This window comes from Anastrepha obliqua, chromosome 4 (genome assembly GCF_027943255.1).
Source record: "Anastrepha obliqua isolate idAnaObli1 chromosome 4, idAnaObli1_1.0, whole genome shotgun sequence".
In the NCBI taxonomy this organism is placed as follows: domain Eukaryota; kingdom Metazoa; phylum Arthropoda; class Insecta; order Diptera; family Tephritidae; genus Anastrepha; species Anastrepha obliqua.
In genome coordinates, this window is record NC_072895.1 from 3735723 (window position 1) to 3749146 (window position 13424).

General features: G+C 35.9%; 1 protein-coding gene across 1 annotated transcript; it reads left to right on the forward strand.

Annotated features, from left to right (window-relative positions):
- The first annotated feature begins 4034 nt into the window (after positions 1–4034).
- Positions 4035–12504, forward strand: LOC129245000 (proton-coupled folate transporter-like). The gene is made up of 9 exons (XM_054882941.1): positions 4035–4629; positions 10227–10377; positions 10435–10618; positions 10700–10886; positions 10963–11098; positions 11191–11327; positions 11404–11593; positions 11651–11807; positions 11894–12504. The coding sequence occupies exons 1-9, from the start codon at positions 4261–4263 to the stop codon at positions 12021–12023; spliced, it is 1641 nt and encodes a 546-aa protein (XP_054738916.1). The 5' UTR covers positions 4035–4260; the 3' UTR covers positions 12024–12504.
- Positions 12505–13424: the final 920 nt, after the last annotated feature.

Here is a 13424-nt window from a genome sequence, read left to right on the forward strand (position 1 = left end):
ATAGCTGTCGAATTATTTGCAAATTGGTTCGTTTTTCACGGTTCATGTGATGACTTCGCAAAATCAAATTTGTCAACAGTTGTTGTGTATAATAGCAGAATACAGTAGGAACTGGTACTTAGATTCATTCTGAAAAGATTTTTAGAGGTGTACTACGTAACAGACCGTTATTCGGATTTGAGAGAATTTGACAGATGAGCTGACGTCACTTGGGATAAAAATTCACACAGACAATGTTCATGCCATGGCAGCGGTTTGTTTACGAATAGGGTGAATACAAATATGCGAAAGTGCATAGTTTTACTGTGCGTTATTTAAATTGAGTTTTTGTTTTATTAAAGTTGATATTTTTATCCAAAAGAAGATCGCGGTTTTAATTGGTGATAGCGTAAAAACCGTAGGCAACCAATCTTTACGTTTTCTCAGTTTCCCACGCATTCTCATATATTCACATTTAGCTCTTGCACCAGTATCTCTTACGTCTAACTCAAATATGACTGCAAAATCATTCGCGTATCATTTTGGAGCTATATTTGAGTTAGACGCAAGGGCTACACGTGCACGTTCTAAGACTTGATAACGTCTTATAATTCGATTTAGCCGGCTGCACGCACGAAAAAATGTGTCGTTACCTTGCTCATTTGTCGTTACCTTGCTCATTAGTGTTACCTTGCTCATTAATGTTACCTTGCTCATTTGTCGTTATCTTGCTCATTTGCCGTTACCTTGCTCATTTGTCGTTACCTTGCTCATTGTCGTTACCTTGAATGAACTACAAGCGAAAGCGCGGAACGAACAAAGCAAACGAACGGCAACGTTCGACATCTAGCTCTCTCCTACTTAAGGGGTAACACCACTGTACACGCGTAAAATAAACACGATTTTTAAAGAATTTTTTTGTATAGAAGGAAAGGGGAAACAATCACTCTGATTTGGGAAGTTACTACTTTTATACTAAAATACAAAACTACAAAGTTTGATCGAAAAATTTTACAAAATGGCGGCATTGGAGACATTTTTGTAATGTGGTTTCTCTTGAAGGAGCTCCGCGGCACGCAGCACAGAGGGTGCAAATTTTAATCTGGAACAAAGAAACATTTTTTTTTCTTAATCTAGATAAGAATAGCTAGAGAAACACGTAGGGGATTTAAAAAATATTTATTTTTGTGGAATTAGCAAGCATTTGAAGGAAAAAACTCTATTTTGGACTAAAAAAACGGCACTTAAATAATTACAACAATCGTTTAAATTAATATATCGAAAATCCCCTACGCTCTTCTCTTAAGAAGGTTATTATACAGACGTAGTGAAAAACCTGATTAAAAATATTTAAAATTGTTTGAGTTATGCTGCGTGCCAATTTCAGAAAACGTGTTTTGAGAAAAACGCGTTTAAAGTTTGGAAATTTGGAGAAGTCGTTAGGTAGCAGTCACTAACGCTTGGTTAAAAGCTTAAAATATTTATGAAATAGACTTCGGTAACGTATAAAACTTTTTGTTCTGTATTTTAAAAGGTTCAAAGAATTTTTTAAGCTTATACAAAAAAATTAATTTTTTGAAATTTCTACAGTGGTGTTACCCCTTAATATGCGCATATGCACATATATAAATTCACGTATTTGTATTTGCATATGCCTTCTTATTGATTATTATTAATTTGATTTACTTGAAGAATTTAAAATAAAACCAAGTTTGTTAATAATACCTGTTGTTTTAATGTTATTATTATTAATTTTTTTATTATATATATAGGAAAAAATGTATGGTAATATTTACCATATACCTTATAAGATATGTTGTATACTAATATATGTATATAAACATGCATATACATATACAATTTCGTCCAATTTTCAAAAAGAACAAATCTATATGTAAAGATGCATTCAAGTCATATGGACATATCAAATATACGAATCTATTCCGTACGCAAGCAAATGTAAGCTAATGTGCTTGAACTGCAAGCGAGAGCGCGGAACGAACGACAAAGAGGCACAATCGGCCCCCGCGTTCGGCAACGTTCGACATCTAGTTCTCTCCTACTTGAGTGAGCATATATATGTATGTATGTATGTATATGTATGTATATGCGCATATGTGTATAAATTCACATATTTGTATTTGAATATGCCTTCTTCCTGTGTGCATGGTAATGAACCATTTCTCTGTTGAGAATAGGACGATGATAGAAAAAGTAGGAAATGAAAGGGAGTGTTTCGAGTGTAAAGTGTCTTGAAAAAGGCAAATCAATGATGGTGCCTCTTAGTGTTGTTGACTTATTAACGTCTGGTGCACAATCGAAATTGAAGATATCTTTCATGAATTTGATAAATGTTTCGTCATTTTTCACGTTTGTGTAAATGTAACTTGACCTATTCCATTGCAATTCCATTTACCTCCTCCTCTATATCCATACAAAATATCTATCAAACAAATAAAATTAAAATTTTGTTTTGAAAATTACAACCATTCCATCAATATTTTCTAATGACGTTGTCACGTTAAACTATCGTCAGTAAACCGACTTTACAGATAACCTCTTTTTTTGCTCTATATAACAACCTTTTGCCTTGACTATGGCCTTGAGACGGTCCAGAAGCGAATCGCAAGCTGCCCGAATGTGACTTGCAGTTATTTTGGCCCCCTCGCGGACAATGGCTCTTTTCAGCGCCTCGAGACTGGTGAATCTTTTAGTTCGGACTTTGCCCTCCAAAATGGCCCAAAGAGAATAATCTATCGGATTCGCGACTGGTGAATTTGAGAGCCTTTGTGTAGACGTTATGAAGTTCGGAACGTTGTTTTTTAGTCATTCTTGGTTCACTCGAGCTTTGTGAGACGGTCGAGTCCTGTTGAAACGTCCATGGTCAGCCACCGGAATGTTTGTCTGTCTACGGCTTCAAAGCAACCTCCAGAATACTTTCCCGATAATATTTCGCATTTACCTTGACGCCAGATTCGATGAAAATGATTGGAGAGCGCCCATCTGCAGTTACAGTGGCCCAAACCGTTACCTGTAGCGGGTGCTGCCTCCTCGTGGCCAATCGACCACTCAAAGAGTCGTATGAACGGTCGGTCAAATAGACCCTATCGTTTTAGGAATTTACGAATTGCTCAATTTGAAACATTTTCCTCGTCAGAAAACACAATCTTCGGAAATTGACGGCTTTCGGTCAAACGAAGCAACTCCTTCGCTCTCTCAAGTCTGACTCGTTGCTGCTTTGGTGTGAATCCATACACCTTTAGGGTCTTGTAAGGCTTGAGTTTGAAATCATTTTTCAGTATGTAGCGGATGCTACGACAGATATTTTCAGTTCTTTCAGGGATTTCGCTCAAGTCGCTTCTTCACTTTTTGAACAATTTCACGTGATGTTGCAGTCGTTTTATGACCACCTCCATGACGTTTCACGATGCTACCTGTATCATTATAACGAGTAATGACGAGTAATGGTACGATAAACAAAAACTTGATTTAAAAACTTTGATTTCACGAATCGCTGGTTGTGATTATGAAGCGAAATAAAATGCAATCACACTATTACACTTGAAATCCATTACTGATTTTCTTTTTTCGCGTTTTGTCTCGGCAAAATGCTTCCGCGCGCTTGTAAACAATACTCTTGACTGTCATTTAGTTAACAGACAGCTGACGCATGGGCAATCTGAAGTTCGTTACACTTCGAGTGCCGGGCCCTATATTGTGCACTTACGTTTATATTCCCTTGAAAAAAATGTATACACACACATATATATGTACATAGATCACACCTAAACACCTGCGAATATCGCAAAGAAAGCCACAAAAAACAAGAAATCAAATTCAAGTTAGAGAGTCGCACGCTCATATCCACAAACGATGTACACATGTGTTGTTCATAGCAATTACTTGGTTATCGCGCGGTTGATTGGCAACTAAGATAACTTTAATGCCTCTCAATGGGGGAGTTGAAAAGCTGCAACAGTAATTTTAACTAGTCAGTATGTTTCTAAATGTGATCGCTACTATAACTCGGTCGGTGCGTGCAAAATTCTAACAAAGCAAGTAAACAAAAACAAAGCGACACTAGAGTTTTACTATTTACGAGTACCATACTCAATATACTTACATATGATTAGATGTACGACTACAATTCATAAAAATTTCCGCACTATCGCCTCTCGGCAATCAGTAACTAAAAAGAAATTAAAAAACATAGAATCATAAAAATACGCAAATCAATTTGCCAACGAGCAGCCTTAAGTATGACATTAGCACTCACTCACGATGACGGACATTGATGAGAAACGAATACTGGATACACCATCAACCACGAGCTCTAACACTTCTTTGGATCCTGCAGTGGAATTCTCCAAGCCGGCTTGTAGTGCAAGTACAATGCCTGCCGCAACCGATGAAGTGCATACAGTAGCGTCTTCGCCGGAGGAACCACTTGCACCGCAATCGAACCGTCATTTGCGCCGACGGATTATGTCCTTAGAATTGCCGGTGTTTTTGCTCTTCCTTGCCACAATGATAACGGGTCCCGTGATGCTGAATCAGGAGCTCTATCAAACCTGTGTGGCTGTATATCATTACAATGCGAGTGATTGTGAGCCTCTGCGCGGTATTATTCCCAAGACGGAGGAGGCGAAAGTGAGTGTTTTTTTTTTGTTTCTATTTTTATATTATTTTTAAGTGTATCGGCATTACAGTTAAGTTCAAATCATAAAAATAATCTTTACGGTCCATTTGTTTATACCTTTTAATTTTATTGCTCATAAACACAATTTATTCCTTTTAACTTTTTGGGGCTTTTCACTTATTTTAAATATAAAATATTATAATTCGATTTCTCATAATAGAGATGATTAAACTCTAATATTTTTAAAAGTCATTCCAAATTTCCGCAATCAAAATTACCCCAAAAACACTAAAAATTGAATTTCGCACGGCTGTGTGGTAATTAATAATGGTTACTTCTCAATTTACGAACGCAGAGATTTAACTTTTACACGCACTTTTACATTAAAGCGGCTCTGTGTGATTCCTTTCTCCACTTAAATTTAGGCACTGAAGGCGTCGCTCAAACTTAAGCTAAGCTTATTTGTGTAAATCACTTCTCAAATATAAGTTTTGGCAGCTAGTTTACATGCTTGTAATCTTATTATTATTAGTTCAGAAACTCCGCAACTTTCCAAATTTTCCCATAGGACTATGAGTTGATTAACGTTAATTCATAACTTGAAAAATATTTCCGCTTTACACAAAAAAATAATGAGGAAATTTAAGTACATTTAAAAGATTCCAAATCTGTATGAATACTCTTCGCCCAATAATACTTTCGATTGACAAATATGATTATCTAAACCTAAATTTTTGCCGTAACTACCAATTTGAGAATTAATTTGCGGCCGCTGTAGCCGAATGGGTTGGTGCGTGACTACCATTCGGTAGTGCGAAAATCCGGTCATGAAACACTAAATAATCGACAAATTGTTTTCGATGAAAAAGTTCCCCATAAAAAGCCATCTACCGTTCGGAGGCGGCATAAAATTGTAGGCCCCCCATGTCTGTACGTTGTCCGCGCATCACTACGAAACGACAACACCAAATGACGTAAAAATTTGTATACATTCATATTTTCACTCAATGAAGGTTATAGGCATGTTTTTATAATGGAACTCCCTTCCCACAGCCCCCCAGGCCGCGCCACCACTCTCATTCGTCTCTAATAATCGAATATTTGCTTAAATTGAATCTAAAAAATCTTAGTTTTTCCTATTTCCCACTATTTATAGCACACTCTAGACTTCATAATCCGCATAAGCTGTTCAACTATGACCCAAATGCAAAGTTCAAAAACGGTCCGAGATAGAAAATTAATAAAAATAATTTTTCTTGATATTTTTCTGATTGGTTGCTTTGATTTTATTCAACGAGGCATAGCAACGGATGCCGGGTATTGTAATATTATGGTTATTAATAAAAAGTATTTTCTATGAAATTATTGTTTGTAATTCTTTTATATAGGTACATATCCTAAATCCCTCAAAACTACTCCTACGCGAGCGGGGCCGCGGGTTAAAGTTGGTATATATATATAATTGGCGCGTACACCCTTTTTGGGTGTTTGGCCGAGCTCCTCCTCCTTTTTGTGGTGTGCGTCTTGATGTTGTTCCACAAATGGAGGGACCTACAGTTTTAAACCGACTCCTAACGGCAAATATTTTTTATGAGAGCTTTTTCATGGCAGAAATACACTTGGAGGTTTGCCATTGCCTGCCGAGGGGCGACCGCTATTAGAAAAAAGGGTTTTCTTAATTTTGATCTTTCACCGAGATTCGAGCCTACGTTCTCTCTGTGAATTCCGAATCGTAATCACGCACCAACCCATTCGGCTACGGCGGCCGTCTTTGTACATATGTATACCTGAACTAAAATAAAACTGGAAATATTAAAAAAAAATTAATATTTTTTTAAACACATTAATTTAATTAGAGACCAAATTGGGAAAGAAACTTTCACAATTCATTGTATTGCAGTATAGCCAAATTTCAATTTTAAAATCAAATACTCGTATCAAAAAATTAAATAAATAATAAAAATTATCAAAAAGATTTCTAAAATATCTAAATAAAAATTACAGGTAAAAAATTAGTGGTCTTATGGTATACATAATTTAACTCACATAAAATGAAAATCAAATTTGGTTCATATACATATATTTTTATTTTGCGAATTTCCTATTGAATTAGAGTCTGGCGACTATGCGGACCACTTCATGACCACTCTTCTAACAGCTATCAAAACCTGCCTAAATTTGCTAGCACATAAGTTGTCGTCTTCCATGTCACCTACTGGTAGGAAGGTTTTAGTTGAAGTGGGCAACTAAGGAGGGGTTCCTTCACTAGAGTATCAAACCAAGATCAATTGCTACATTGAACCCTCGATGAATATCGTCTAATATACCGACGATTCCAATAATTGTCGACATATTGTTGTTTCTGATGTAGCGGAGCCTCTTTTCAAGCCATTGCTTCGCTTGAACGGTATTTTTCCCCATCAAGAAGCATCCCTATCGTTTTGATCCATTGTTTTGAAAATAACAAAAGTACCATCACTCTTAGCACAATAACTCGCGAACTATTAATAGAATAGAAATTTTAACATGAAATTTTAACAGCTGTCTTTTTAAGGTTAGTACTAATTGAAAATAAGGTGAATGCAATAAAACTATTGCCATATATGAACAGGCCCATGTGTTATGTACATGCGTATCTCAATTGTTTTAGTGATAGGTATACTCATCAGTTTGAGTAAAGATCAATGAAAATAAAAACAGCCCAATATCGACGCAAAAGTTTTGTCATGATACGCAATTATCTAAATGTAAATTCTACGGGGAATCATCCGCTGCCCAACAACAATTTCACACATTTTATTTGTGTTATGTGGTCATTGTTTATTTAACAACTTTATCTTTTCTCGGATTATAATAAAATGTTCAAGGAATCCAATCTAAGTACCGTTGGAAAAAAAATAAATTCATCAAATATTATTTGTAACATCCAATCGGGCATTCAGCTGCCGTTCCGGTTGACCGACAATTTGGCAAAATGTTTTAAAGTTATTATTGAAATTGTTAGTAAGTAGATGGGTAGGGTTTTGGTAACACGAGTATAGAGATATAGTATTTCCTTTTTATATGGTACTAACCATAGCTTCCACCGTAGCTGAATGGGTTGGTGTGTATATGTTTGTTTGACTCCAAAAATAACAGCCAGTCAAAATTAACTTTTACTAAAATGTTTATGATATGTTTATTGAATAATATAGTAGAGACTTTGAGCTGTTTTTCATTCAAACACAATGCACAACCGAGGATGGTTGTTTCGCCTTCTCACATTAGCGCCCTTTCAAACGGAAATTCGGGACCTACCCAGAGAGTACTTGGGCGAAGCCCGGAAGTTGTGAGCTACTTGGACCGTATGCAGAAGAATTGTCCACATGAATGACAATCAGGTACTTTTCCCACTTGCGTGGACCTCTACACACGGACCTCTCCGAACCTGATGTTACAAAACGTGATTTCAGACAGGATGACTTGCTGTCGCGTAACTTCTTTCAATTGATGTTGGAAAAAATCGTGCGAGCCGCAGAACTTAATCGCTCAGACAAATGAACGAGGACAAAACAAACAGTCGACGTACTCGCGTATTGGTACCCACATCTCTGTTGGCAGTTATGATTTCGAGGTTGTAAGAGACTAGGAACCAGCATTAATAACAATCAAAATGTCAGCCGTAAAATCCAAAGAGGGAATCTCTCTTGCCAACAAGTGCTATTTTCGGCTAAGTTGACAATTGAGTAGTAAAGTCCTCTCTAGACGAACAAACCTAACTACTCTATAAGGCTCTCATCATGCCCGTCCTAACGCATGGCGCAGAAGCTTGGACGATGACAACATCCGATGAGTGTTTGAGAGAAAGATTCTGCGGAAGATTTTTAGACCTTTGCACGTTGGCAACGGCGAGTATCGCAGGCAATGGAACGATGAGCTGTATAAGCTTTACGACGACATAGACATAGTGCAGCGAATAAAAACCCAGCGGCTACGATGGCTGTGTCATGTCGTTCGGATGGATACAAACGATCCGGCTCGGAAAGTATTCGATGCGATACCAGTTGATGTTAGCAAAGGAAGAGAAAGGAAGGTTATTTATTTAGTCTATGCGCAGAAGTTTCTTATCGAATATAACGGGAAGTGGAGTAACTATCGACTAAGATTTAAATACCTAAAAAATAGAATATAAAGCAATTGAAGATACACTTCTTCTTCGCATAAGTTACACGCGTCGTTCTAGTCCAATCCCATTTTAGCTGCGCGATGTGGAGTGCGACAATGTCTAGTCAGTACTACATACAATATTTTACATTCCTTCCTTGAGAGTGATAGAATAAAGTTGGTTGTTTTCGTGTTGCAAGTTCGTAGGATTATTTTGGCAATCCTGTGGGAGGTCGAGGCTTCCCATACAACTGAGCTCCTAGACTTAGTTCCTCGTCTAGTTCCATCTTCCAAACTTGGAATGAGGGATATGTGTTCGACGTATTCCTCCCAGGCAAGCAGGCGGCTGCCTTAGCAAACTCGTGAACTATCTCATTTCGCTCTATTCCCTTGTGCCCTGGGATCCAGTAAATTGTGACCTGTCCATTCTCCAAGAACTTCAATTTCGTTCAAACGTTGCAACAAAGAATGAGATATGTTGTAAGACGTCAGCAAGATATTGTGAGTTTTCGTATACGTGATTTTAAAGCACTTTTTGATGTTTAAAGAAGGTCGAACATGGGATCCAAATACGTCATGTGGTTCGTAAACTTAGGACAAACAGTTCGCAAAACGAAAGAGCTACTTATATCAGTTATAAGCAAAGCAGGCAGTACCAACAGTCCCTTGGAGAACACCAGAAGAGGTTGCGAAGAAATGTTCAGAAGAAATGCCGTCAATTGTTACAACGGAATATATTTTATATAAGTAAGACTTAAAGCTTAGAAACACATACAGAAAAATGTAAATATTAGTGAAGAATGCCAAACTTCATTAAAAGCTTTAGAGAAATCAGCTTAAACGCAATCAAAATTTGACGCAAAGTACAAATACTCTCAAGGAGTTTCTACACAGTGCATAGCTAAGTCTATAATTAAAAACATCATTCTTACTGCCACCTTTGTGACTTGGGCTGATGGAGGTAAATTTCTAATCAGCTATGAAAATTTTAGAAGACAAGGAAAAGTTTAAAATTTTTTGTAGGTGAAAAAGGGTAGTACAATTTTTCATTAAAAGAACTGAAAGCCGGTCAATGTCCTTCAAACAATGCAACATCGCCACAAAGATGACTTATCATTATTATGCATTTTATTTATTTTCTTTAATTTAATACGAGGTGGCTCAACTAAAAATTTGTTGAATTTTAGTAATTTTTAATCATCTGTTCGTAAAACTTGCAAATTGTTACTGGTTTTGCTTTCATATATTTTTTTGATATTTTTCTCTTTGAAATCGAATTCTAGGAAATTAAATTACTGGATAATATTTACATGAACAGACCTATTTTGTAGCCTTTTTCCCTGCATTTTATTTAATTTTCTTCACTTATTTGTGATAATTTTCTTAATTTACTCTACTACAATGCATTTAAATTAGTTTCAATTGTATTCAAATTCAAAATTGCATGCACTCATTTTTTTTTTAGGTGATCGAAAAGAGTCTTCAACCTTACGTGGCGCAAATAACTATGACTAACTCTATGCTAAATAATATTTGGCCAGGATGTATCGTTCTCTTCGTTGGGCCATGGTCAGATAAATTTGGACGACGACCAGTGCTTTTGGTGGCTTTCATCGGTACGTCAAACAATTAAAATCTCTAATATCTAATTGTTAGCATTTTCACCTTCATAGCTGCATTTCTCGGTCACGTGATAACTGCAACATTAGTTAGCGTTTCCGCAATGCTATCGCTGAATCCTTGGTTCTACATAATGGGCGGCATTCCATCCGCACTTGTTGGCGGTGGCAACTCATTGATTACCGTCGTCTTCTGTTATATATCTGATGTCTCTGATATGGAAAGTAAACCCAAGCGGTGAGAAACTGACATGAAAGATCCTCCATTTTACTAGAAGTATTTTAATTTATTCTCTCTTCTCTTTCCCTGCTCTTTAAGGATGTTCTATATTGATATGGTTATGGGTGTGGGTGTAGTACTTGGCAATGTGTTGAGCAGTTACTTGTTGCGGCTCACGAGCGTTGCTATGGTGTGTGCCACGGCTGCCACGCTTGTGTTTATCGCTTTACTCTACATTTTATTTTTTATTGGAGAAAGTTTGGATGTCGAGGAAACAAGCTTTGCGGTAAAGAAGACAGCTTCCTGTATTTTAATTTTTAAATTGAATAAGAATTGATTCATATTTAATATTTTTATTCCAGCATAAAGCAAAACGCTTCTTTGATGTCCACCTTATCAAGGACCTAGTGAAGACTTGTGTGGCACGACGTCCAAACTATGGACGCGCCATAATCGGTTGCACAATTTCCATTTCAACAGTAACGACTTTCATAATGTGTGAGTATCAAATACGAGTATATACTCCTCATGTACCTACCTTTGGCTATGTCTACGACAATCATTAATTCACTATACTTATTATTTTGCAGACGGTGAGCTTGGTATATTTTACTTGTTCTTGCGCACTAAATTCAATGTAACTTTGCAACAGTACACGTATTATAATGCCACTGTAATAACGATAAAAATGCTGGGATGTGGCATTGCTTTTGGGGTCTTCAGAAAGGTAATTAAAGGGTAGTCCGTTGTTCTTGGCACATAAATAAATAGTAAAATTTCCTACAAAATATAATCAATTCCAGCTGTTCAAGATATCTTTTTCCGCAATTGCTATGATGGGTCTAGCTGGTTGTTTTTTTGATAGTTTGACTCGTGGTTTGGCGCAGAGTTTCTGGCAAATGTATATGGCATCCGCCTTTGGACTTATGTCTGGCATAACCGGTCCCATGTTGCAAGCAATTGTTTCGTTAGCTGTGCCATCAAATGAAATTGGTAACAAAATACAAAAAAAAAAATAACTGTAAAAATTATTATGTATGTATTTTGCAGGTAAAGTGTATTCCTTATCATCCTGCATACACACACTGACACCACTAGCTGCTGCACCTTTATATACGCTCATCTACAGCCGTACTCTGAATTTTTATCCTGGATTGTATAATTTCATCAGTTCAGGACTGTATGTGGAGTGCTTCGTTGTAATGACGTAAGTTTGAAAAAAATTAATACGTCTCTACGCATTCACAAAATATTATATTATATTTAAACTCATTTGCTCCTGCTTCTCAACAGGATAATATACATTTTCGAGCGACGAGTTGCTAAGAGGATACCCCATCCTGAAGCAGAAAAGGGAGAGTCGGAAAAAGCTCAAACGGAAGATTCTCCAACTGAAAACTCTCAGTCAACACAAGCACAGTAAAGAACATATATATGTGAGTTTGTGTATGCGCCAAAGATTTTGTATACAAGTATACTTAAGTAGCTTAGAAATGAGAGTATGTGATAATTGTTAAATAAGTAATTTTAAAAAATATGTATTTCGAGAATATTCAAGAAGGGAGTTTTCCCAGTACATAGCGCTCAAATTGTACCTCACATACGCGTAAGCGTAGTACAAAAATGAGAGAAACAAAAACGTTATTAGTATATTTTAAAAGACAGGAATAACACTAATTGTCTTGTTAGTGTATGGAAATCGATAGAATCATATTTCGGAGGTCATAATCGTACCTATATATATATACATTTTATTGGCCGAAGGAAAGCTACAGATTTTATCAAAGGTCATTATGGATAGTTTTTAAAAGCACAATTTCTCGAGAGACTAGAAAAAATATATAAAATATGTATCTTGATGTCATTGGATAGGTAATAAAACTACTTTTACACATATTTTGTCAAGTGCATGAAAAACGTGTTTACATAAAAGAATTATAAAGATATTTAATAAAAAGATTTTTTTAAATCACATTATTTATTTCTATTTCATATTTCTCTTCTAAATAACTAACTCGATTTTCCTCAAATTGAAGGGTACAAAAGTTTTTATTTTTTCTTTATATGAAATAAACATTAATTAATAAAAAAACATTACAGTATTAAGGATTCTAGATGCTATCGACTTTGTTACCTTGGGCTTTTGAAGAATGGCATTGCTGACAACAAAAAATTGTTGAAGGGGAAGAAGATGAATATGGAATGTAATTCTCTCCATAGAAGTGGCGAATGTTTGTTTTATTTTTAATGCGGATAATTACTTTTCAGTTTCAGTGTTATTTTTTAAGTTAATCGGAAGATATCTGCCATACATATAAAAACTTCATTCATTCCTAATGTAATTATAGATTTTTTTGCTAATAACTTTTTTTCACATGTTTGTGTCTAAATTGTCTGCTAAACTTTCCATTACTACCACGATATACTGCGATGGTGGACGGAGGGGCAGGGGGCGTGTCACTATTTGTAAAAATATTTTTGTTTTTGTAACATGTACATATATACATTTCGAAACAAAAAAGCGCCGTAGGCGAAAATAATATTTTATCGCGATATTTTAGTCCACATTTTGACTATTTTTGAAAATAATGATTTATCGAAGGCCAAAGGTTAATTTAACTCTTGTAAAAACTACAAATGTTCTATTGAACCTGAATGTTGGTTGGCTGAGTTTTTTCGGTTTCGTTTTATTATTTTCTCACTATCGTTCCTTTGACAGTTCATTCCGCATATTTATTTTACACAGCATTACAAACATTTAGAAGAACATTTGTAATAATAGAATTTTAATAAAATTCGCAGTATTATTGGGTAAAAATAGCTT